The sequence below is a fragment of the Myxocyprinus asiaticus genome, chromosome 36, assembly GCF_019703515.2.
Source record: "Myxocyprinus asiaticus isolate MX2 ecotype Aquarium Trade chromosome 36, UBuf_Myxa_2, whole genome shotgun sequence".
Lineage (NCBI taxonomy): Eukaryota > Metazoa > Chordata > Actinopteri > Cypriniformes > Catostomidae > Myxocyprinus > Myxocyprinus asiaticus.
The window spans coordinates 17434670-17460816 of record NC_059379.1 but is presented as its reverse complement, the minus strand read 5'-3'; the positions used below and the strand labels follow the sequence as shown (position 1 = coordinate 17460816).

At 37.8% G+C, this 26147-nt stretch overlaps 1 protein-coding gene across 11 annotated transcripts in view; it reads left to right on the top strand.

Moving 5' to 3' along the window:
- LOC127426988 (zinc finger protein 438-like) overlaps positions 1 to 12702 on the top strand; it is a 72246-nt gene extending 59544 nt beyond the window's left edge. For all 11 annotated transcript variants that reach the window (XM_051674262.1, XM_051674257.1, XM_051674255.1 and 8 more), the window contains 3 exons: positions 6613 to 6686; positions 8552 to 10145; positions 10711 to 12702. In XM_051674262.1, coding sequence (XP_051530222.1) covers positions 6638 to 6686; positions 8552 to 10145; positions 10711 to 11287 — 2220 coding nt within the window. In that variant the 5' untranslated portion in view covers positions 6613 to 6637 and the 3' untranslated portion in view covers positions 11288 to 12702. The remainder of the gene's footprint in view (positions 1 to 6612; positions 6687 to 8551; positions 10146 to 10710) is intronic.
- Positions 12703 to 26147: the final 13445 nt, after the last annotated feature.

Below are 26147 nucleotides of genomic sequence, written 5' to 3'. Positions count from 1 at the left end.
TAATAGTAGATTCTATACATTTTTTTTTTTTTTTAATTAAATTAAAATCTTTACTGTCCACGTGGAAATTTGTTCCACGACATTAAGAATCAAATAAACAAGATTAAGTATACAGCAATAAATCGCAATGAATTGTAATAAAATAGGTAACAAATACATAGCATAAACGAAAGAGAAAAAATAGTAGTAAGAATTAACATAAATAATAGAAAGATTCCAGCTCAATATGTAAAGAGAATAGAAATAGTTCTGTCATCTTTTCTGCCTCTTGTCATTCCAAACCAATCTGACTTTCCGTGCAACACAAAATACATTTTGAAGAGTGTTCACACTGCTCTTTTCAATACAGTAAAAGGATGCAGTAAACAGGGGCTGTCAAGCTCCAAAAAGCACCATAAAGTTGGTGCTGATGGTGTCCAATATGGCAAATGAAGACATGTCACACCAGGTTTGATGTCAGTGAAGTCAAACATCAGTTGTTCTTGCATTTCTTGTGAGCAGTCAATTGAGGTCAGTTTTTGGCACACCATATTTGATTGTACGAAAACGTGAATGAGATTTGAGAACTACCGCAAAGGGGAAACTAAGTCGACAATCACTTAAATTTCTTCACCTTCTCACACAAAAAATATTGCTTTAAAAGATCTGGAATATAGTGCACAAGTCATTTGGACTACGTATTTCATACAGTACTTTGGTGCTTTCCTTTTGTCATTTTTGTAGCCCATGGCCCCATTCTCATTGTATTGAAAAGATCAGCCTGAACATTCTGCAAAATATCATCTTTAGTGTTTAATGGAAGAAAGAAAACTCATGTTTGAAACAACATGTTGAGTAATTTTTGAGTGAAATATTACTTTAAGTACAGTATGCATATAATGAAGGATACTGAAACAGTTCAGTCAGTGGGGATGTTTAGGTTCTGTATTCTCTCTTCTTTCTAATGTGGGATGATTTACCTATTGATTAGTCCACATCTGATGTACAGGCAAGCCTGTAGTTTTGAAATTGGAATAGATTTTTTTTTCCCCTCCACATTGATTGGCTCAGTTGACAGCTAATTACTCAAAGAGTACGTTTGTGCGTGCATTATGCAGAGTTGATATTATTTCATGTGGTTCCTTTGTTTCGGTGCTCCAGTTGACTGGCATGTTTTAACATCTGTTGTTGTGTTCCTGCAGAGCAGTCTTTTTGTAGGATTACGTATGTAGCGTGTTAGGATGTATTTGCATGTTTGTGTTTTCAATTCAGTTAGTTAATACTTTGTTGCTGTGACTAGATAAGATACTGCTGGTTTGTTTGTGTGAGTGTGCCATGTTCCTGCTAATAGATTGCAATGTATTTCTGCTGTGGATATGCCTCTCCTCTCAGTCTCTTCTAAACGAGGAATAAAAAGTAAAACAGATTTGTGAACAATGATTTTTCCAGCAATGGTTTACAGACAGATTGTTTCACTTTTAATTGACTATATCACAAGTTAACTGTGCTTTTAAGCAGCTTGGAAAATTCCAGAAAGTGATGTCAAGCCTTTAGGAATTTAGCCAATTAGCTTCTGATAGGAGGTGTACTGAACTGGAGGTGTACCTGTGGATGTATTTTAAGGTCTACCTTCAAACTCAGTGCCTCTTTGCTTAACATCATGGGAAAATCAAAAGAAATCAGCCAATACCTCAGAAAATTGTGGAACTCCACAAGTCTGGTTCATCCTTGGGAGCAATTTCCAAATGCCTGAAGCTACCACGCTCATCTGTACAAACAATAGTATGCAAGTATAAACACCAATGGGACCACGGAGCCATCATACTGCTCAGGAAGGAGACGCATTCTGTCTCTTAGAGATGAATGTAGTTTGGTGCAAAAGTGCAAATCAATTCCAGAACAACAGCAAAGGACCTTGTGAAGATGCTGGAGGAAACAGGTAGACAAGTATCTATATCCACAGTAAAATGAGTCCTATATCGACATAACCTGAAAGGCTGCTCAGCAAGGAAGAAGCCACTGCTCCAAAACCGCCATAAAAAAGCCAGACTTCAGTTTGCAAGTGCACATGGGGACAAAGATCTTACTTTTTGGAGAAATGTCCTCTGGTTTAATGAAACAAAAATTGAACTGTTTGGCCATAATGACCATCGTTATGTTTGGAGGAAAAAGGGTGAGGCTTGCAAGCCCAAGAACACCATCCCAACCGTGAAGCATGGGGGTGGCAGTATCATGTTGTAGGGGTGCTATGCTGCAGGAGGGACTGGTGCACTTCACAAAATAGATGGCATCATGAGGAAGGAAATTTATGTGGATATATTGAAGCAGCATATCAAGACATCAGCCAGGAATTTAAAGCTTGGTCGCAAATGGATCTTCCAAATGGACAATGACCCCAAGCATACCTCCAAAGTTGTGGCAAAATGGCTTAAGGACACAAAGTCAAGGTGTTGGAGTGGCCATCACAAAGCCCTGACCGCAATCAGATAGAAAATGTATTGGCAGAACTGAAAAAGCATGTGCGAGCAAGGAGGCCTACAAACCTGACTCAGTTACATCAGTTCTGTCTGGAGGAATGGGCCACAATTCCAGCAGCTTTTGGCTAGAAGCTTGTGGAAGGCTAACCAAAATGTTTGACCCAAGTTAAACAATTTAAAGGCAGTGCTACCAAAAAAGTGTATGTATACTTCTGACCCACTGGGAATGTGATGAAAGGAATAAAATCTTAAATAAATAATTCTCTCTACTATTATTCTGACATTTCTTTAAATTATAAGTAGTTAAATAATAAAGTAGTGATCCTAACTGACCTAAGACAAGGAATGTTTTCTATGATTAAATGTCAGGGATTGTGAAAATCTGAGTTTAAATGTATTTGGCTAAGGTGTTTGAAAACTTCTGACTTCAAATGTATTCACTGGTGGCCAAAAATTTACAGATGTACATATTTTCCTGTTTCAGAAGGAAATTGGTGCTTTAATTCACCAAAGTAGCATTCAACTGAATTTTTGATCAAATCTAGACTGGCCCCATTTCCAGCAGCCATCACTCCAACAACTTATCCTTGAGTAATCATGCTAAATTGCTAATTTGGTACTAGAAATTCACTTGCCATTATATCAAACACTGCTGAAAACTATTGGTTTGGTTTGTTAAATGAAGCTTAACATTGTTTTTGTGTTTGTTTTTGAGTTGCACAGTATGCAATAGACTGGCATGTCTTAAGGTCAATATTAGGTCAAAAATGGCAAAAAAGAAACAGCTTTCTCTAGAAACTCATCAGTCAATCATTGTTTTGAGGAATGAAGGCTATACAATGCTTGAAATTGCCAGAAAAACTGAAGATTTCATACAAAGTTGTACAATACAGTCTTCAAAGACAAAGGACAACTGGCTCTAACAAGGACAGAAAGAGATGTGGAAGGCCAGATGTACAACTAAACAAGAGGATAAGTACATCAGAGTCTCTAGTATGAGAAATAGACGCCTCACATGTCCTCAGCTGGTCTGATCCCACAGAAGAGCTACTGTAGATAAATTGCTGAAAAACCTAATGCTGGCCATGATAGAAAGGTGTCAGAACACACAGTGCATCGCAGCTTGCTGCGTAGCTGCAGACTGGTCAGAGTGCTCATGCTGACCCCTATCCACCGTTGAAAGGGCCTTCAATGGGCTCTAACAAGGACAGAATGAGATGTGGAAGGCCAGATGTACAACTAAAGACGATATGTACATCAGAGTCTCTAGTTTGAGAAATAGATGCCTCACATGTCCTCAGCTGACAGTTTCATTGAATTCTACCTGCTCAACACCAGTTTCATGTACAACATTAAATAGAAGACTCAGGGGTGCAGGCCTTATGGGAAGAGTTGCAAAGAAAAAGGCACTTTTGAAACAGAAAAACTAAAAGAAAAGGTTAGAGTGGACAAAGAAACACAGATATTGGACAACAGATAATTGGAAAAGAGTGTTATGGATCTTAACCCCATTGAGTTTTGTGGGATCAGCTAGACTGTAAGGTGCGTGAGAAGTGCCCGACAAGACAGCCACATCTATGGCAAGTGCTGCAGGAAGCGTGGGGTGAAATGTCACTTGAGTATCTGGACAAACTGACAGCTAGAATGCCAAGGATCTGCAAAGCTGTCATTGCTGCACGTGGAGGATTTTTTGATGAGAGCTCTTTGAAGTAGTTTAAGAAGTTCTGAAAATTCTTTCAAATTGTAATAGTAATTTTTCACGTTATTAATGTCCTGACCATACATTGTGATCAGTTGAATGCCACTTTGGTGAATAAAAGTATCAATTTCTCAGAAATGTCATTTTAAGTTAATTGTAAAATGTTCTATTAATCAGAGGAACCATCATTTAAACTAACAGCCATTGTAGCTAAGAAGATACAGTTTTTCACTAAATTAACACAAGAACGATATTTAATAATTTTCATTTAGATGCACCAATACAGCTATACAGTATTAAAAAGCTAAATTTACCTACATATATTTGTACTACAACATTTTTTTGTGAACATTCACTCACTTTTTGGAGCCCAGTTAAATTTTTATTATAATACAATGTAATACTGAATTATTATATGAATTGTTATGAGTATTATATGTTTTGTTCAATATTTTGGCGGAAAGCTGAAAGTGCTGTCGTGTTTACCTTCACTTGAAGTTTTTATTTTGGGGTAACACTGAAAGTGCACTGTAGTGTGTATTTGTCTGTTTGGAATGTTGCTCATTAAAAATCTGTTGAAGTGATATCATCTCCAGATCTCGCAAATATTTGGAATTGCGCTAATTTGTGAATCTGCAGCACTTTGATTTGGCAATGCACGCAAACCGTTCTGAGCACTGAAGACAGCGCATCATCTTAGAACATGTCACCTGTTCACTCTGAAGCACTCACAGACCTTGTATTCACTGAATGAAATTGCAATTTAACAATTACATATGACAATATTGAGACTTTGATGTTATTTTTATTAATAGTGCAGCCCAGAAGGATCGCAAAATTAGTTTCAAGATGCGCTCTTTTGGAAACATAGTGGGCCTGGGTAGCTCAGCGAGTAAAGGCGTTGACTACCACCCCTGGAGTCACGAGTTCAAATCCAGGGAATGCTGAGTGACTCCAGCCAGGTCTCCTAAGCAACCAAATTGACCCGGTTGCTAGGGTGGGTATAGTCATGTTGGGTTAACCTCCTCATGGTCGCTATAATGTGGTTCTCGCTCTCGGTGGGGTGCGTGGTGAGTTGTGTGGATGCCACGGAGAATAGCTTGAAGCCTCCACATGCGCTATGTTTCCGCGGTAACTCACTCAACAAGCCACGTGATAAAAGGTGCAGATTGACGTCTCAGACGCGGAAGCAACTGAGATTTGTCCTCCGCCACCCAGATTGAGGCAAGTCACTACGCCACCACGAGGACTTAGAGCACATTGGGAATTGGGCATTACAAATTGGGGAGAAAATGGGAGGAAAAAAAAAATTATATCACCAGCCAAGTAAGTTTCCAAATATTTTGTCATAATTTAACAAATATATATATTAATTGTTTTATAATTTAAAACTTAATGTGAATTATTTAGCTTGGACAGTGTGTTTGTGTTATCTTTTTTTAAAATACATTTTACTTGGTGTGACATTTTATTATGTAATGCAAAGGCGGCTATTGCAGTTTCAAACTTGTGAGAAAAAAACAAAATCAAGTGGGAAAGAAGCTAAAAAAAATCAGATGATACTTCCTATGGGTACATTCGGGAAATAACACTCTTTTTGTTTTAATATCAAACAGATCAGTGGACTTGGAGGAAAATTCTCGTTAAATTCTGTGAAGAAACTTGGCTAAGAAGGTTTAGCATGTGCAGTTTATTGTCTCTTCATCTTCACCCTTTTTTTTTTATTATTATTTTCACACGTGTTAACGACTTCACAGCTTGCCCAGAACAACAGGGGAATTAGCCAACAGGGAGTTGATTAAATAAACGAAAATCCAGAATGACAGACCTGTACTGTGTAGCGATTGGGAAGTTCGTAGAGGCACAGAGATTTGACAGATGTGTGAGGTATGTGTGTGCTTGTGTGGCAGTAGGAGCTCATGGCCGCTGGATACGGATGGTCTTTCCAGAACGGTCGTTTGTGTCCACCTCTCTTATCTCCTGCAGAATTCCCTTCCTTTCATCTCCTTTCAGACCTACAGGGTTCTGGAATAACCGTCCCTTAAAATATATTCCCCTCGTCATACACACACACACACACACTCGAAGGCTGCTATCTCACTGCCACAGATGAGTACCTTCATGTACAGGTCAAATGACATCCCTCCCCATCCTCTTTGCTTTCCCACACACACTTTGTTTGTTCTAGTCTCACCTGGCTCATTCACTATTGCCTCCTCCTCGATTAACTCTCCTTACCTCCCTCTCTATCCTTCCCCTCCTGTTGTTTTTCTGCTTTTTCTTTGATTCTAATCTGAGCCTGTGTGACATCTGGAATGTCCTCTGGTTTTGATCGAGATAGTGAGAGGAAAGTGGGGAGAAGACATCACTGAACACACGCAGATACCTATAAACACTATAATTTAAAGCATCTATTGTCTTAATTACACAGTTCTGTTCTGTTTTTATTTTTTTCAGGATCTTCAGTGATAGTGTGGCAGGCATGAAAACCCAAGAGCCCCGTTCCAGCCCTCTGAAATCACATACACAGAGTGAGTATAGAGACAATTTCACTGTTCAAAAAATGGTGAACAAGCCTCTTTACATGCAATCTTATGAAGGTTGAGCATTAGTAAAGTTGCAGTTGTAGTCACTAATACGTGTACTAATCAGATGTGACAAAATGACAAAAAAGCAACAAGCGTAAGGACATTTTGTCAGTCGCTTCTGCTGTGTCGAGCTGGTTAGCCCCGCCCATTGTGAAATGTTATTGGTTTTAAATCCTGCTATACATAACAGTACAATTTTTTTTTTTAAATCTTCTGATTACCTTGTGATTGTGACATTTTGCAGTTGTCTCAAGTTCAGTGTGGACAGACTAATTACTAGTTACTTGCATCACACCTGGTTAGAACATGGTGTAAGAATGAAACTACGGAAGTAGAAAGAATTTTTGTAACGTCAGCCTACCAGGTAAATCCCCCTGACCCATTGACCAACATCTGGCACCCTCAGCACATTCCTTTACGCGTGGGTGTGGTGTAAACACACACACAGACACACTTTTTTCATTCCCACAAACACAATCTGGTAATTGCAACAAAAAGCAGACCTGCACAAGAATATATATGGTGGCCGGAGCATAACTTTTCTTCAAACATAAACACCAGATATCACCTTTGAACTTCTCACATATCATCCTGCTAATCGTTCCGTGATGCTCCCATTTTCTTTGTGAACATTACTATAGCTATAAATAAGTCCTCATTTCTCACACCTAAAATAGCCTACTATCCTCCCCTTCAAGTGTTCTCAGCTTCCCCTTTAAAGCCTGGTAAAAACACAGCTTTTTATGATGTTTCTGTTTTTAGACTAATTAATTCTACAAGTGGCCTAAATGGGATTAGAAATTACCCTGCTTTGTGTGTGCAGACTTCCGAAGGCAGTGTATTAAAACTTCATTTAAATCTTTTCCACCTTCCTCAGCAATCTTTATAGTTACACCTCTCTCTTTCCTTCCTGACTAATGTATTTGTTTAGTTCTGCTCTCTATTATTACTAAGCTATTTAACCCAACATTTAACCATGGCTGCTCTCTTTTGTCAAGAAGTCAGAGAGAAATCTCTAATTTTGACCTGTTCATTCCTGTAGCTCAACGTGTTGAGCATGGCGCTATCAATGGCAAGGTCATGGGCTCAATTCCAAAGGAATACATGCAATAATAAATGTATACCTGAATGCTCTTAAAGTTGCTAAAAGTGCATAAATGTATCTGCTAAAGAGTAAATGTTCTTTCCTCACATCTGAGATTTTTAATATGTGATTTGTTCTAATTTCTTAAAATGGGATTGTTTTCAGTCTATGTTTTAGAAAAGAGTGACATTAAACAACTACATCTTGCCATCCATTATATATTTTTATTGAGAAGCCAGGTCAGCAAGCAGTTTTTTTTTTTTATTTTTATTTTTATTTTTTTATTTATTTTTTTTTTTTGAGTAGGTTTATTTAATGCTTATTCCTGTTCATGTAATAAAGCTTCTACTGCCGGGCAGCTTTCATGCTCTAAAGGAGGTGTGTGTGTGTGTGTGTGTGTGTGTGTGTGTGTGTGTGTGTGTGTGTGTGTGTGTGTGTGTGTGTCAGAGTGCATTAAGAAGCATGCACTGGAATGAGCCTTAGTCAGCCACAGCATGAACTAGAGCAATACATTAAGCCCGAATCAAAGGGGGCTCAAACTCTTTGCCCCAGGGTAGATTGTTGTGTGTGACAAAGAGAAAGAAAATGACAAAAAGAGATAAAACAGGATAAGTCTAGCATGGCATCCCTTCTTTTTATGCCTTTTCTGTTCTCTTTTAAGGTGCGTGTGATTTCTTAGGTGAAAAAGTACAAGGCATTTTTTAGTGTGATCTTGTTTTGACAGGTGATGCACGGCCCCAGTCCCAGATGAAGGGTCTCCAGTTTCGCAGCATTGCCCCCAAAGCCCCTGCAATGGTTCCATCACCTGCAGTCCTGTCCTGCCAGCCTCCCTCAGCCCTTCCAGAAGCATCCACGGCTGTCAGCCCCAAATCCATCCTCGTTCCTGCCCGGAACTACGCCCTCATGCAAGTGGCTGGACAAGAGGGGACCTTCTCATTAGTGGCCTTACCTCAGACACAACAGCAACAGTCAATCCAGAAGAACCTTAAGCTGCCTATTCCAAGATACCAACCTGTGAGAAGCAGGGGCGCTCCAGAGAAAGCCAGTTGCAAGACACCGAGTCCAGCCAAGGTTTCGGCCACAACACAGGTTCGATCATCTGCTTTAACAGAGCAGAGTCCAGACCCATCATCTGAGAAGCTTGTTATGATTGACACTGCTTCATCTGAGATCTTTGTTGCACCCTTGCTACCAGGTTCACAGACAGATCGAACAGTGGAACAAAAGAGTAATGGAGGTCCACTCAACAACCTACACTACCCTTCTGGAGCCTCCAAAACCACGCTTGTTGCCCCTGTCAATAATATCTCACCGGTTAAAACCCCAATTGAGAGTCCAGCCTCAGCTGGCGGTGCCATCACAGTTCTCTCTCCCACTATCTTCAGCAAAGCTGTTCAGATCATTCCATCTCCACCCAAGGGAAAGCTGCCCATCCTACCCTATGCCAAAGTGAAAAACTCCCTCCTGGCACCATCCTGCCTTTCCAGCACCCAGCTCTCAGAGAGGCAGACTGTAAGTGGAGCCAAACCTCCAGACAGCAAAGCCAAGACCACAGACAACAAAGTTAGAATTGAAAGCCAAGACCCTAACACCCAGTTGAAGAAGCCTCAAGGCAAAAGGCGAGGGAGGAAGAGGAAAACCATGGAGGATATTCTGGCCTTCGAGGCCCGAAAGAAGAGATCCTTGTCATTTTTCAGAAGGAGAGTACCTGAGAAACCTCCAACTAGTGTGAGTTCTGCCTCCCAGGAGAAGTTGCTTGACCTATCAAAAAAATATCGAAGTATTCGTCCCAAGCCAGTACTGGTAATGGAAGCCACTGTTCCACAACTTGTACCACTTCCTTCCTTGTCAACTCCAGAGTACTCTGATCAGGAGCTCTCAGTAGGGAAGCAGATATCAGAAAAACGATCAAGTGCTACCCAGTCTTCTCAAGCCAATGATCAGATGCCTGTTATAGATGGTGAAGGTGGTGGAGCATTGGTTTACGTGGAAAGTCGTCCACTACATCGCTGTCCTACCTGCAGCAGGTGTTTCCAGTTCAAGCATCACTTGCAGAGTCACATGAACAGCCACAGTAACCTACGGCCTTATGTCTGCCCTGTGTGCAGGAAAGCTTATGCTCACTCGGGCAGTCTGAGCACTCATATGAAGCTGCACCATGCGGAAAGCAGACCCAGGAAGAGCCTTTGCTGTGAGTTCTGCGAGAAGTCGTTTGGCTATGTCGGTGTCTACTTCAGCCACTTGAGAGAGGTGCACAGAGTCATACTCACTGTGGAGCCATCCATCAGTCAACACGAGGAAAACATGCCTATAGAAATGTAAGTAACAAGCAATCGGCGCTTTTCCACCATCAGGCCAAATGAGGAATTGTGCTGTTCCATACCGATCCAGGCTCATTGGCACAGGTAAAGTGTCTTTTTTCCACTGTAGTGCTGCAAAATCAGGATTAGAATGGACTGACTAGGCAAGTAACCAGTCGAGAGTCGGCGACCCACTACAGGCGTTCCACTAGCACGGTTCTTTTTTCTTAAATATGGTTAGCTAGCCACGCTGAGCTAGCCATGCTTTCGGGCCAGGAACAGTTTGTAATCGAATTGTACTGAACCGTGCTAGACTGAAAATGCTACTGGAACCGTTTCTCACCGTGCTCAGAACCGTTGGCCTGTTGGTGGAAATGTGCTTATTGTCTCTTGATCATTAACTGGGATGTTTTATCCCCATGAGAAACTACACACAAGAGAATGATCTAATGGAGTGTTTGATAGATAGGAATGACGCAGTGTAAACGTTCTCTGGTGCCTTAAGAAAGTTCAACATCTTCAACAATAGTTTCTGCTAAACCCTGCTTGCTCGTTATGTAAATGTTCTTTTTCTGTCTTGCAGATCTCCAGAGGCTGATGAACAGGCCTCAGAACATGTTGACCCAGTAGAGCTACAGATTAAGTGTGGCCGCTGCCAGGCCATCACACCTACCTTTGCTGACATGAAGCTGCACTTGCTGTACGTGCACGGTGAAGAGGTCCAAGTGCGACTAAGAGAGGGGGCCTCGTGCAGAGGTCGCGAAGCAGAAGATGAGCTGGTCAAACATGCGGCACATTACTGGAGACAGCTTAATGAGAAACGCAATCTAGTGCACTGCGGCACTTGCGACGAAGAATTTATCTCCTTTTCCAAGTTTAAACGGCACCTCCACTCTCACCATCAAGGAGCCAGAGAGAGTCGAGAAGTGGAAGAGGAAGGGTTTGTAGGAAAGGACGACCATGTATTAAAGGGTTTGAGTAAAGCTTTAATGTTGAGGGTGGGGTCCCACTTTAACTGCATCCTTTGCAGTAAGGTGTTCAACAAGAAACAGGAAGTTATGGAGCATTGGGGAGCACAGCACAATTGTGAAAACCCCACCCTTCTATGGGATGTCCTGGACTTTAAGGGGAAGAACATGCCTAATGATGGGCCAAATTAACTGCAAATAAGGTAAATTATTATTTTCTCCACGTGTCAACTGGGTAGTTCATACAAAATGCAGTTACATGAATGCAAAAACAGTCCACTAATAGACTCACTCGTTATGTTATTTTCAATGATGTCTTTTGCACTTTTTTCTCTATATACACTACTGGTCAAAAGTTTTGATACACTTGACACTTAAAAGTGTTTTGATCTGAAGACGTAAGCTTAAATGTTTGAAATGAGTTTTGTAGACAAAAATATATTTGTGCCACCATATTAATTCTTTTATTATAAAACTAAAATTTAATTTAAAAAAAAAGGGGGGTTTTGAAATTGATGACTTGGACCAAATAATAAAGAAAAGCAGCCAATAAGTGCCCAACATAGATGGGAACTCCTTCAATACTGTTTAAAAAGTATCCCAGGGTGATACCTGAAGAAGTTGGTTGAGAAAATGTCAAGAGTACATGTCTGCAAATTCTAGGCAAAGGGTGACTACTTTGAAGATGCTAAAATATAACACAGTTTTGATTTATTTTGGATTTTGTTTAGTCACAACATAATTGTTCCATTTATGTTATTCCATAGTATTGATGACCTTACTATTATTGTAAAATGTGAAAAAAAAAAAAAATTATAATAAAGAATGAGTAAATGTTTCAAAACTTTTGACCGGTAGTGTATATAATCTCAGATGTTGTTTTGTAATGCTTGAATGTTGTAATGTTTATTTGTGTATGTTTTATTTTTTTTTTTTTTTTTTTTTTTTTATGTGTTTAATGAATAACAACAGCATGAAGTACTGGCATAAAACTCAAATCTCCAAAATTCCATCACAAACATTATGATGGCCCAGGTGCAGAGGTAATATAAATGCAATGTAAATGAGAGACCCAAGGAGGATAATTATAATTTATGGTTTTTGGAGACATTGTGTGTAAGTGCTTCAGTTTAATGAATCAGGTGAAACAGGCTAACAAAGGCAGGCTCATCAAAAAACATATTGCCACTCAGACAAATTGAGAATTTGCAATACACTGAATATAAATGGAGCATGATTAGCATGCTTGAAATAACATTTGAACATTTGAAGTAACAACAAATTATCAGTGACATTTCACAAACACATATATATCATCATGCAATTTCAGTCCTCATTCCACAACTGCCAGAAAAACTCTGCCAAGAGTAATTTGTCTTAGACAGAGGCCCACTAATAAAGATTAAAAAATATCCCTGAGAGATTAAAAAAAAAAAAAAAAAAAAAAAACTGGTTTAGTATGAATGTGTATGTTAAGAATGTTCAGTGTTGTATTATTGGATGGATATTTTATATATTTGTAAATATTTTTCCTTGCATGGTGATGTATTTAAATGATCTGTTTGTTTAAACATTTGTGTTTCCATTTATAATATATATATATATATATATATATATATATATATATATATATATATATATATATATATATATATATATATATATATATATACTGTGTATACGACAGGGTAATGGAATGTTTAAAAAAAACATTAATTTGTTATACATATATACTTGTATAGATAGATCGATAGAAAAATATATATAAAAATAAGTATATGCAGCTGTATATTGAGAATATATATTTACACAGAAGATATAGTCCTCTTGCCCTGCTTTATTCTCGTAAGAAATTAGCAGTTAAAATATTTTAACCATTTTAATAGCATCCTAAATGTCTCAAACAAACGTGCAGCTGCAACTGTTCTGTAAAACCATCATCTGCTTGAGCAGGTGCTGTGTTAAACCATGAACCAATGAAGTTCACTAATATTCATGTTCTTTAAATGGCACAAAACAAACTCGAAATCCCAAAGCACCATTTGAGTTTGCCATTCACAGTTAAATTCTGCCTAAGAATCTGAAGTCAGTAATGTTGATCTTAAATGTCAGTCATCAAACAGAAGGCAAAATTGCTGTTTGTCTGGGCTAAATTACCTCTTAAGTGTTTTGATTGTGGATCTTGTCTTTGGTGGATTTAAGTTTTCCAGACTTAAACCTGATTTTCCCTTAAAAATAGATTATATGAAATATGTTAAAAGTGTTTTTTTATGATGGGTAAAAACATTTATGCCAATTCAGAAGATGTACTTAACACATTCTTTGTGGTTCAAAGCCATTAGAGTAATGACAACTGTCTGATTGTTTGACATAGGAAAATTTTATCATTTCCTGTTCTGAAGATTATCTTTTCCCTGCCACTGTGATGGTTAAAGTTGTCTGTTTGTGGCTTATGCTGAATTAAGCCCACAATATCATCCCCAAATCATTGATTATTGGTGCCTAAATAAAAACAAATCTTAAATAAAATAATATTTGATGTGTATATCATTTATAACAACCTCCTCGCTGTCTGACTTCGTCTGACCCCTCCCATCAGCACCTATTGAACACAAGCTCACACATATGCTGCCACATCTTACCTTATTCCACACAAGACTTACCTTATTCCATATAAAAACATTTACCACAAGACTTCATTTGTAGGTTGCACAGAACAGTGAGCAGTGTAAAGCATGAATTAAATCAATTTCCGTTGGACACATGATGGATTCATATTAGTCTGTGTATTATATGCAATAACCTATTTTCACTCACAGACTGCTAATGCTTTTATAATGTCTGCTTCAACGTTTGTCTTAAAATATACAACAGCAGCTTGCAGGAGGATTGAAATGAGATCTGCATATGCATTGCTCCAGGATTCTCTTACATCATTAAAATATTACAAGCACCAATATATATCATCATTACTTTGGAATATTAAAAGACATTACATACAACAAATAGCTAGGTCTGATGCATTGTTTTCCCACAACCACCACCACACAGTATGAGAGTTTTGGTCTTCAAAGCAGCATCTAGTGTTCACCTTGTTCCTTATGAAAGTGAATTAAAGGTTTTTCTATCACATTTTGTTTTATTTAATTCCTCAGGGCCTCGCAAGGCAGCTAAGCTTCTGATTTAAAGCCTACATTAAATGATCATAACTTCTCTGTCCCAATAGAACAGTCACTTGAGATGCAGCTAGTGCTGGAACGTCAACACCAATGCATATTCTGCTTTAATCTATGTAGCACTCTCTCTCTGTCTCTCTTTCTCTCTGTCTTTCTTCACACCATAAACATGATCACTCACAGAGGATCAAAGCCCACCCCTCTAACAGGATTAGAGGATGGCAGTTTAGGAGGAGAGTGTCTGTTTTAAAGTAAATTGAGGATGTAGGGATGTAGGACAGATGCAGAAAGGAAGTTGGAAGAAGAGGGAGAGAGAGAAAGGAAGAAAGAGATGGTAGAGACATGATAGTACCAGGGAAATTAGATGTGTAAGAAGAGATGGCAAAAGAAAAAGAGAGACTGCCTTCGAATTCCTGTACTTATGCCATGCTCCAAATCACTGAGATAAAATTTTTTCCCCATTTTAATGGTTGATGTGAACATTAACTGAAGCTCCTGACCCATATCTGCTGATTTTATGCACTGCACTGCTGCCACACGATTGGCTGATTAGATAATCGCATGGATGATTGTTGGTGCCAGACGGGCTGGTTTGAGTATTTCTGTAACTGCTGATCTCCTGGGATTTTCACACACAACAGTCTCTAGAATTTACTCTGAATGGTGCCAAAAACAAAAAAACATCCAGTGAGGGGCAGTTCTGTGGACGGAAATGCCTTGTTGATAAGAGAGGTCAACAGAGAATGGCCAGACTGGTTCAAACTGACAAAGTCTACAGTAAATCAGATAACCACTCTGTACAATTGTGGTGAGAAGAATATAATCTCAGAATACTATTCTGAGATGCGGGTTGGCGCTGATTTGGAAGCTCGAGGGGGACCTACACAATATTAGGCAGGTGGTTTTAATGTTGTGGCTGATCTGTGTATACTATATACTGTATATACAGTATATTGAGAGTGTGAACATTTTTACTTTCTTGAAATCCACAGTGCTAAAAATGCCCGAAGTTGAAGAAACACCCATTTATTTCTTGCCATTTGACCCTTGTGTTCTTTGATCTTCAACAAGTCAAAAAAGTACTTTTATTGTATGCAGAGAGAGAGAGAAAAAAAGATGCAATGATCTGCTTTTTTGCATATTGTGTAGCAGGGAAGTATGCCTATTCGGACACAGGGAGAATTTACAGTGAAACTGTAGGCTCTACAGGGCAGGCTCGTTGCCTCCATTTCATTTTCCGAGATGACCATGATGATGAATTCTTCATGAACTATGATGAATGGATGCTGATAAAAGAATGATAGCCAATGACAGAGTAACTGATGATAAGTCCTCCCACCTAAAAAAAAAAAAAAAAAAGCAGCTGAGCTATGGCGAACATGCTTTCGTGCAGACATTTTTATACAGCATTAAACAGCGTAGACATAAATGAGGGCAAGAAGCACTATTGATCCGTCTTTAGTCTGTGCGGAGGAGAAATGGAGAGATGATGTTGAGCTGAAGATGAATGAATGAAGTAAAGGATGTGTCCAGAGTAGGTACTGACTGCATTTACAACACTTTCTGCTAAAATCTGATACACTAGTTGTTTTCAGCTGGTTTTGCTTTAGTACACAGATTTTAAACTGGACATCAGGTGGTGACCCAACACTGTACCAAAACCAGTGTGGCAGTGGTGGCAACATTTTTGCTAAATTATATAACGTGGTTCCCTACATGTGTCTTGGCAGTTCCGATGTGAAATGTTCACTGTGTGGTGCTGAAAAAGCTAATTAAATTTACTCTCAGAAAGTGGATGTCTCTCTTTTTAGCTGAACATGGTAATCATGTGCTTTGACTCTGTGTTTGCTGCATCACACATTTCTTTGCCTCAATGCACGTTGTGGATGTAGCCTTCTGTGACATGCTGTAGACCTTTTAGAAAACTAAATATAACTACTATATACACGAACTGTATACATTGCAGATACAAGGAAAAACATTGAGGTAAAAAGTGCATTTCTCAGTTGTTTCCAATTCTTCACTCCATTATTGTTATATGATGCATGAATACAAATTTAATGCAGCCGGGTTCCGACCGAGAAGCAGATCTGTAATTAAAGCAAATAATAAAATAAAATAATTCAATAATTATTAAATGTATAAATTAAATATTATAGCCCACTTAAGATGACATTTAGTCCAAATATGCCGAAGCAGTTTGTGCATGCATGCATGCAGAAGAGAGAGAGAGAGGTTTTGGCTATTAATTGATTTTTAGATGGCTAGACGTATTTCTGAAATCTTTTAATATTTGGAGGGATGTATTTAATATTACGAATACATGTATTGAAAAGATGTTATTTTATATAGGCTACTGTATACTGTAAATTATGCTGATAATTCACCCACATGGGAATAAAATGTGATTACTTATTTTCACTTATTTTGGTTGAGGCGAGTCCCTCATTTTGAGGATGTTTTTCCAAACCAGGAAAACCCACCCATAGCACAGATTACTGTCATTTAAAAAAAAAAAGAACATTATTATCCGTTCTTAATTTTCATTCCAACCGGTTACCATTTGAAGGCAGAGGAACGCCGGAAACGGAACATAAATATACTGTTTCTCTCATCCAGTGTGCAACCACCTTAACGCTCCATCAGTTGAGCTACCATGCAGTTTGTTTGCACTAGAACAAGCTTGTAAATACAGTTGATTAAATAATGCAACCATTAAAATGTTTCGTCTTACAAGTCATGTGCTACATTAAAAGCGTTTAGATGTCATAAGATGGCATTGTGTGAAGAACAGTGAAAAGTGTTTATGAATGGAGCAGGTTTTTGGGTCACAACCCACCCATTGAGAACTACGTAATTATATACTACAGGTTGTATTTGCATGGTTCAAAGCTAAAAGGATACATGGAGGTGAAAACCTGCTTGCCCCAGTGAGCTCCTTTTCATATTTCCTTTTCACAAGTAGGGGGGTAAACTTCTATAGCGGTGATTGGGAGACCACAAGAAAGAAAGAACGAGTTGCAAGGGTCTGAATATACTTGCTTCTAAATCTTCTGATTGCATTATATTTGTTCTACACCTGGAGATACATGTGTAAAGCCCTTGTCTGTGACATTGCCTCTTTTTGGTCTCTCGTGTGCTGTGTGGTCCAGATGGTACACTATCACTCTGTTCCACTGGGTCTTTAGACTGCCCGGAGGGACAGTAGCCATCTGCGCAGGACGTCTCACTACTCAAACACACACTCACCAACTTTTACCTGAAAAACACACACACACATACATGAACGCATGCACGCACACACACATACAACTACACACAGAGACAAAAGAGCCACTAAACTGCTCATTTAGAACATTTCCTGACTTTTTCATCACTGCAGAGTTTTGCACCATCAAGTTAGGGGCTCCAACTTGACCAAGGGCCTGTCTGGGTCCTTTTAAACTAACAAGAAGCAATATAAATAGTGTAGCTTTTGCAATTCCCAAGATTTCCAACAAGAATTAAACTGATTGGAAATGTGCTGATATATAGTATAACAGCCCTGGGATGCTTTACTGTTTCTATCACTCCACTTGTCTGTATTTACAGCACACCAGACAGGCTGTCAGTCTGTGTGTAGCTTAGCAGGCATGCAATGGTTGTTCCTGCTTTTCCTTAATTGAGAACCATTTTCCAGAGGAAAAACAGGCAAAACAACCAGCCATGTTATGTCTAAAATGTAAGATAGTCAATATTACTATCTAGTTTATGAAGAACAGCTAAACTACAGCTGTGTTGATATTCACTACAATAGCACTCTTGCAAGTGTGTGTGTGTGTGTTAGTGTGTGTGTGTTTGTAGGCGGTTTGGGTGGTTTAGGAGGACATTTTTTTAGCATACAAACTGGTAATTACAAGGGTATTATGCTATAAATGTGGTTTATGAGGAAATTGTGTCCCCATAATTCAAATAGCTTAAAAAACATACTATACGATGTTTTTTTGACAATTTAAAAATACAGAAAGTTTTTTGTGAGGGTTAGGTTTAGGGGTAGGGGTAGGGTTAGGGTTATAGGATAGAATCTGTAGTTCGTACAGTATAAAAATCATTATATCTATGGAGAATCCTCATAAGGATAGCCGCACCAACAAGTGTGTGTGTGTGTGTGTGTGTGTGTGATATTGCTTAATTAATGAGCAGGATACCCTTGTCTATTAATCACACACCCTGTTTTCATTCTAAGCCAATCAATCACAGCTGAATCATTCCACAGAATAGATTAGTGATAACTGGCTCAGAGTTGTCAGTATTTTAGCATCTTAATGAGAGCAGTATTTACAAATCTAGAAATGGGAGTGAGAGAGTACTCCAAGTTTGAATGTTTTAGGTTCAGGAATTAGGGCTGCCTGAGTGATAACCTACATACACCCAATCCAATGTCTTTCTCCTCATCTCGCAAATAAGGCTAATGACATACCGCAGGCCTGCAGACATGAATGAATATTATGTTGATGTTATGTGCATGTGAGCGCTACATAAACTAATGTTCAAAAATCGGCCACCCACACACGTTAAGACATACGAACACGTAAAATGTATGCAGAACACACATTATCTGTATTCATGAACACCCAAAAACACAATGGTGTACTGTTGCACAAAGCAGAATCCATTAAAAGTTTGCACCTCTACACACTGTCACATAGACATCTGATAATGCTTCCTTGCTCCTTTGATGGCAATTGCATGCGGTATGCTCTCAAATTCTGTTAAACTTATCTGATCTTGCCAATGAGGTAAGAAAACAATAATTAAAATAAATAATAAAAATATTATCTGAAAAGAAATTTGCTTCTCAAATATATTTATCAGTAACACTTTACAATAAGGTTCAATTAACATTAGTTTGGTATATTTGTGAACATGCATTACAATGAATAATACATTTATAGCATTTGTTAATCTTGGTTAAAGTTAATTTCAGCATTTACTAATACGTTTTTAAAACTAAAAGTTGTATATGTTAACATTAGTTAATGCAATATGAACAAACTAACAATGAACAATTGTTTTTAGCAATTAACATTAACCAAGATTCATAAATTATGTTATTATATATTATATATTGTCCATTGTTAGTTCATAATACCTAAAGCATTAAGTGAACCTGATTGTAAAGTATTACCATTTTATCTTATTTTAAGGATTTTTAGATATGTTTACTGGAAAAGAAGACAAAATACTCATGAAGGAAATTGTTTTTATTTTTATTTTTAAATAGTTGAACTACTTTTAACTTGCAACAGTATCTTAAAAATGCAGCACTTAGGGCGCAAGATGGTGAAAAACCGAGATGCCCCCCGGCAGCCAAAGACGTCAGACTAGCACATGTTTACATAGAAAACTTGTAAAAGAAAACAGTGCAGACGGACTTAAGAACACATCCTGTGTGAACAGCCCTTAAAGAAACATTCCAGGTTCAATACATGTTAAGCTCAATCGACAGTATTTGTGGCATAATGTTGATTACCACAAAAATGTATTTCGACTCGTTCCTTCTTTTTTTTTAAAAAAAAGCACAAATCGAGGTTACTATGAGACACTTACAATGGAAGTGAATGGGACCAATTTTTGGAGGGTTTAAAGGCAGAAATGTGAAGCTTATAATTTTACAAAAGCACTTACATTAATTCTTCTGTTAAAACTCATGTATTATTTGAGCTGTAAATTTGTTTAAATTGCTGTACCTTTTTACAGTCATTTTAGGGTTTAAGGATTTGTTGACATTACATCGTCATGGCAACGATGTTGTAAAATTGGTTACAATTTTACACAGAAAAGGTTAGTAAGCTATTTTATCACACTAAAATCATGTTTACACACATATTGTTTATGTCTAATGGCTATACTCAGGGGCATAGCCATAAGGGTGGCATGGGGTGGCAGCTGCCACCCTAAAAATGAGCTTTGCCATCCCACTTGCCACCCCAACTCGGACCGTTAAAATGTCACAGTTCCTATATACTGGAGACGCTGATGTAAACACAGAGATGGTCCACAATGGCTTAACCCGTCTGTGTCACCCTTGGTCACAGAGTGGCAACGTTCTGCTCCAACCCACCCCACCACCCCTCCCGGTCTGACGACTGGCAGGACACAGCAAAACGGTAAGCACCGGGGCCTCGGTGCCCCGGACTAAATTAATGCGGCCCTGGTTGCCACCCCTTATTCTGCTCTTTGCCACCCTGTGTACACAATCCTTGACACGCCTATGGTTATACTTTTGAAACAGTGAGTATTTTAACGTTCAAAAATTGGCCCCCATTCACCTCTATTCTAAGTGCCTCACTGTAACCCAGATTTTTGCTTTTTTTAAAGAAAAGGAGGGGCAAGTCAAAATTATTTTTTGTGGTATACAACATTCTGCCTTAAACGCTGTCAATTTAGCTCAACTTGTATTGAACCCTGAATATTACTTCTGTTTTCACATTCACACCAGTTTGCGGGACTAATGACTTCTCACAATTTGCAGTTAAGATAAGCATTTTATCATTATCACCTTCAGGTATATTACATTTCTCTTTTCCCCTCTCATCCATTTCCCCAGATGGAGTGTTACAGTGTGGCCTGCCATTGTAATAATCCCCCTCGGGAAACCTGGATCCCACCTCAGCGGTCAGAATCAATTACATTCATTTCTCTCTGTCTCTCTCTCTCTCTGCTGTTTCCATGAGTCACATTTTGCAGGCACAGCATGGACTTCCCTGTCAGGTCCTGAGAAAATGCTCCTCCTTTCAGTGCGTTTAAACAGGTTTAGAGGGGCACAGGAGAGGTGATAAATTCACTCAGGGGGAGAGGAAAATGGAGAAAGGGGAAAGGTGTATGTATTGGCTGGGGAAGCGGATGACAGATAGGAATAATAACCAGACAGATGAGGGAGGAGAAACAGGGACAGAGAAGAGGGAGAGAAAAGTGTGCATGTTAGAGAGCGAGAGAGAGAGAAAGAGAGAGCCTATCACAGGAAAAACTTGCCAATGACTCACATTTACCAAAAATATTTGTTTTAATTATTGCTATATCAAAATGTTGTTTTCCCATAGACTTCCATTGAGCTCTTCATAGAGCTTTCAAACTACATCTACAAAACTCTGAAAAAACCTTCAATCTGTTAGTACATAGCCTGCTTTCTATCCATCAATCTATCCGTCCGTCCATCCATCCATCCCATCATCCTACTGTAAATGCCATATTCTAATTTACTTTTCTAGCATCCATCTGCACTGTTTTTCTGTGAACATGCACTAGGCATCACCTTTGACTGTTGCAACATGTCTAGCTACTTTCTTTTTGCTAACTGGATAAGGAAAATAATATTATTCAAGATATATACTCTGACAACAATTGTTATTATCTGAAATTATATATCATTATATCATCAAATATTTAATCATATACAGTATATCATCAAATTTCCATTTGTGTTTTATATTATTATATTATAACTATATTACCAATCAAAGTACAAAGTCTGTTGTGTAGTTTGGTGTTAATCATGGAGCTGGTCCAGAAATGTTCTTCCAATGTTAAAACAGTATTTGGCATGGAAGTTTAAAACATCTCTTTAAAGCAACCTCTCATATTCCTTTTCTTTTGGAGAAGGCTGTCTTGGTAACAGAGAAACCTAAAATAAAAATAAACAGCACAAAAATATTGGCAGGGTTAAACCAAATTGTGTAAATCCCTCTTTCTTTCTCCTTTGTTTAGTACTTCTTAAATGATCCAATTTCTAAAACCTCTATAATTCCTCTCTAGAATGGCACCTGCTTGCGCAATGTTTTTTAGCAAACATCTGAAGTAGAGATTCCACAATACATTGATTTTATTTATTTTTTTGCATTCAAACTCAACCAGGCAAAATGCCATGCATGATAAAACCCATCAATACCATATTGTAAGTCTTGGAATAGAGGTTGTGGTAAGGAACTTTCAATACAACATCTTATCTTGAGAGAAAGATCTGAACAGCACTGTCAATGCAATGCCTCTCTCTCATATGTCTCTATAATCAGTACCATGTTATGTAGCCAATGGGTGGAGAAAGAGAAAATAAAAACGAAAGAGAGAGTGAGAGCAGTTCAGAGCTTTCCTGTATTAAACGGCTGAGTGGATTTACAAGCTTTTTCAGAAAGTTAATGCATTGACTGTGCATTTACCAGTGTACAGTTGAGTTCTGCATACAGCTCACTGAACTCACACATGTACCTGCGCTGCACATGTATGTGTCACATCCAAGTTCTATTGGTGGGATGATCAATACATCAGACACTATACAGAACAATCACATAGAAGCTTATACTTACAGTAAGAGCTGAATGCTTAAATAATATGTTTTTATACATTTATCACTAAGATCATGTGATTTTTCTCCTGCATGGCTCTGATAACTGACAATGAATGTTTTCTTCTTGGATTTTAGTGAACAAACCACCTGCTGTTTACTTGGAGAATGACAAGAGAAATCACACATCAATATATCTGAAAGCCAAAAGTTCTAGTTTACACCCCAGTGCCCTTAGTATAATTTACACCCTTAGCATTGGTTTTAAAGAGCCAGTTAGGAGAGGATAAATCTGTGTTCCAGAACAGTGTGGCAATATGCTGTTAAAAAAGAGTGAGGTAAGCACTGGCTCGCCATATGCACACAATCTAATATTATATGTAGTGATAATATGACTGAAAGCTTTTCTGATATGTAAAAAATATGTAATTAATCATATCTTTAGAGAATGTAGCTCCAAACAATAAAGCTATCATTTCTTTAAATGCATTTTGCTTAAATACTGTTAGGTGCCATTTTAAAATCAAACAATGAACATTTTAATCAGGATATACCAGGCCAACACATTGCAAAAAAATATGTATTTTTTTATATTTTGGTTTTAGTTTTTTTTCTTATACAAAATATCTAAACATCCTTAAAACAAATGTACGTGAGAAGCTAAATGTGTATAGAAAATACAATATCTTGAATTAAGTTATTAATTCAAATTGTTTTGTACTTCATAACCACACTATATTGTTAGATTTTGTAAGATTTATTCCAAGAATTTTATATTTTTATATATATACAGTGTATATAAATATATATATATATATATATGTATAGTACTGTGCAAAAGTTTTAGGCACTTGGGGAAAATGTTGCATAGTGAGGATGTCTTCAAAAATAATGACATAAATTGTTTTCATTTATCAGTTAAGGTCATACAAAGTCCAGTAAACATAAAAAAGCTAAATCAATATTTGGTGTGACCACCTTTGCCTTTAAAACAGCAACAATTTTCCTACGTACACCTGGACACAGTTTTTCTTGGTTGTTGGCAGATAGGATATTCCGAGCTTCTTGGGAATTCACCACAGTTCTTCTGTCTATTTCGGCTGTTTCAATTGCTTCTGTCTCTTTATGTAATCTCAGACAGACAAGATGTTCAGTGGGGGGCTTTGTGGGGACCATGCCATCTGTTGCAGGGCTCCCTGTTCTTCTATTCTAATCTTTTCTGTTTGCAAAAGAAATGTTTGGGAGTCTAAAATGTATATTTCCTATTGACACGCTAAAGCTGAAAATAACCATCTTAAGACAAATACATCTTAAGTACCTAAGACTTTTTCACAGTACTGTGTGTGTATATATATATATATATATATATATATATATATATATATATATATATATATATATTTTATTTTATTTTTATTTTTTTTATTTTTTTATTTTTTTTAAGTGTAACTTTTAGTAATGCTTTGCCAAATTTGGTAGACTCCATTTGTGAGTGTGTGCATGTGTGTTAGGGAATAAAACTTTCAGGATATGACATATTGTTTTGAGATAATGTGCAATGTAATGTTCTCCAGCTCTCTTGGACAGAGCACGGTCAACGAAAAAGCCCCTTCGCCGCAGGCAATGAGGAGCGCCAAGAAACTGCACCTGCCAAAGACAGACTCCATCACGAGAGCCATATCGGGTTTTACTGCAGGGGCGTGTGTATGTGTGCATGTGTATGCCTCTGAGGAAAGAAAGTCTTTTAAACACCTTTTCTTACACATCATCCAAAAGGAACAAGCACAACCACCAAGCAATGCCTTTAACTCTGGGAAACATTATGCACAACATATGTTGGGCTTCAGGACAATGAAGACAAAAGGAAGCATGAAAAATGGAAGTATGAAGGGCTAGCAGAAAGAAGTGTAGAGGGAGAAAAAGTCAGTTTTAAGATCATATAGAGTTATGAAACAACAAATCTCAAGGTTTTTTGCCTTTTAACAAACACCTACGAACACACACATGCATATCCACAAGTAACAAGCCAGCCCCCCTTCTAAATATTGGTATCACATTTTTTCCCTGTGAGACCTGGTATAGGTCCGGTCCACAGCACTTTAGTTGTGTATAGAGCTTCCCGCTGGTAAAACTATAAACATTTCACATTATCCAATTGCTTTGCTATACACTAATTAGTAGATGCAGAACTGAGGCAAAGTGCTTCTAAAAGCTGACTTGTTGTAACAGATCCATAAAATAAGAACAAGTCAAAGCACTGATCTAGGACCAGATTCTGATACCCACAGCTCAGGAGATTTAATCCATTGCTGATCTTATCCACCTTTTTCCTGGACTAAGAATTTTCCTGTGATTCATTGCAAACCCTTTTGCTATTTTCTGGTCTTTTACATTTACATTGCTTTCCATTTCATAAGCCGATAGTAGTAGTGAATGTTTGTTGTTCTTGTAGACATTTACAGAAATATAAGTGTTTCACTACTTTAAAAAAAAAAAAATTAGTTTGTTTATTGTCGTCTCTCTCCTGTATATAGGATTTGGCACAAAAAAATGTACACTGTAAAGAGTGATTTTTCAGCTAACCTAAAAATTTACTTCACGTAGTAACAGCTAAATGAACTGGGTTTTTTTTTTTTTTTGGGGGGGGGGGGGGGGGGTTTCAAGTCAAAAATGTTATTTGATCTGACTAATTTAACTTTAACCAACAAAAGTAATATTTATGGGTTAGATCAAGTAGAAATAGGTCCTTGAGGTAACAATTGCAGGTTACCACTTTTTTGAGCCGCAGTGCAGAACATACTATATTACCTATCTTTACATGATAAAACTTAATATTGAGTCAAGTAGACACAGACAATAAATGCAAACATATGCAGAATATAAATATAATAAATATATGTTTGTTTGTTTTTTTGTTAATGGTTTATGTACATTAAACAAATCAAAACCTCCGTACTGTTGCATATTATTTAACACAGACATTTCAAACCAGGTAAATGAGTTCATGTGTGATATTTTTAATAAAATAAATTTAAGCAACTGATTTAAAATCATGCTACTAAAGTTAATTATTAAATTATAAACATTTCCATTATATCAGCTCCTAGTTTTAGCTTGCATGTGAAGGCATGTTCTGTAGCTTTGACAGAACACAAATACACACTCTTTGAAAGATATGTTAATTTTAAAGCCACAAGTACATTCCTTTCCTATATTTTTCCTTTCCTCCTTCTTCGTTGTGGAATGTAAGGCATAGGGCGCTGGGCACGGACATTCTTCTCTAATCTGCTGGTGTTCCACACAAATATTTCCAATACATTTTTTATTTTTATGGTAACCAACCACAGCATACATTGAACATGAAATTATACTTAACTTTACCTGAAACTTCAGGATCTGATTTTTAATGAGACCAGAAGTGGAAAACATGCAGACAAACAGAAAGAGAGTCACTGGTTGTTCAGGAAACTTGTGGGTATCAGCAACCCACATCAGAATTACATTGTTTTTTATGGTATGATTGTATGATTGTATGTGTGTCTCCAAGATTGTAAAG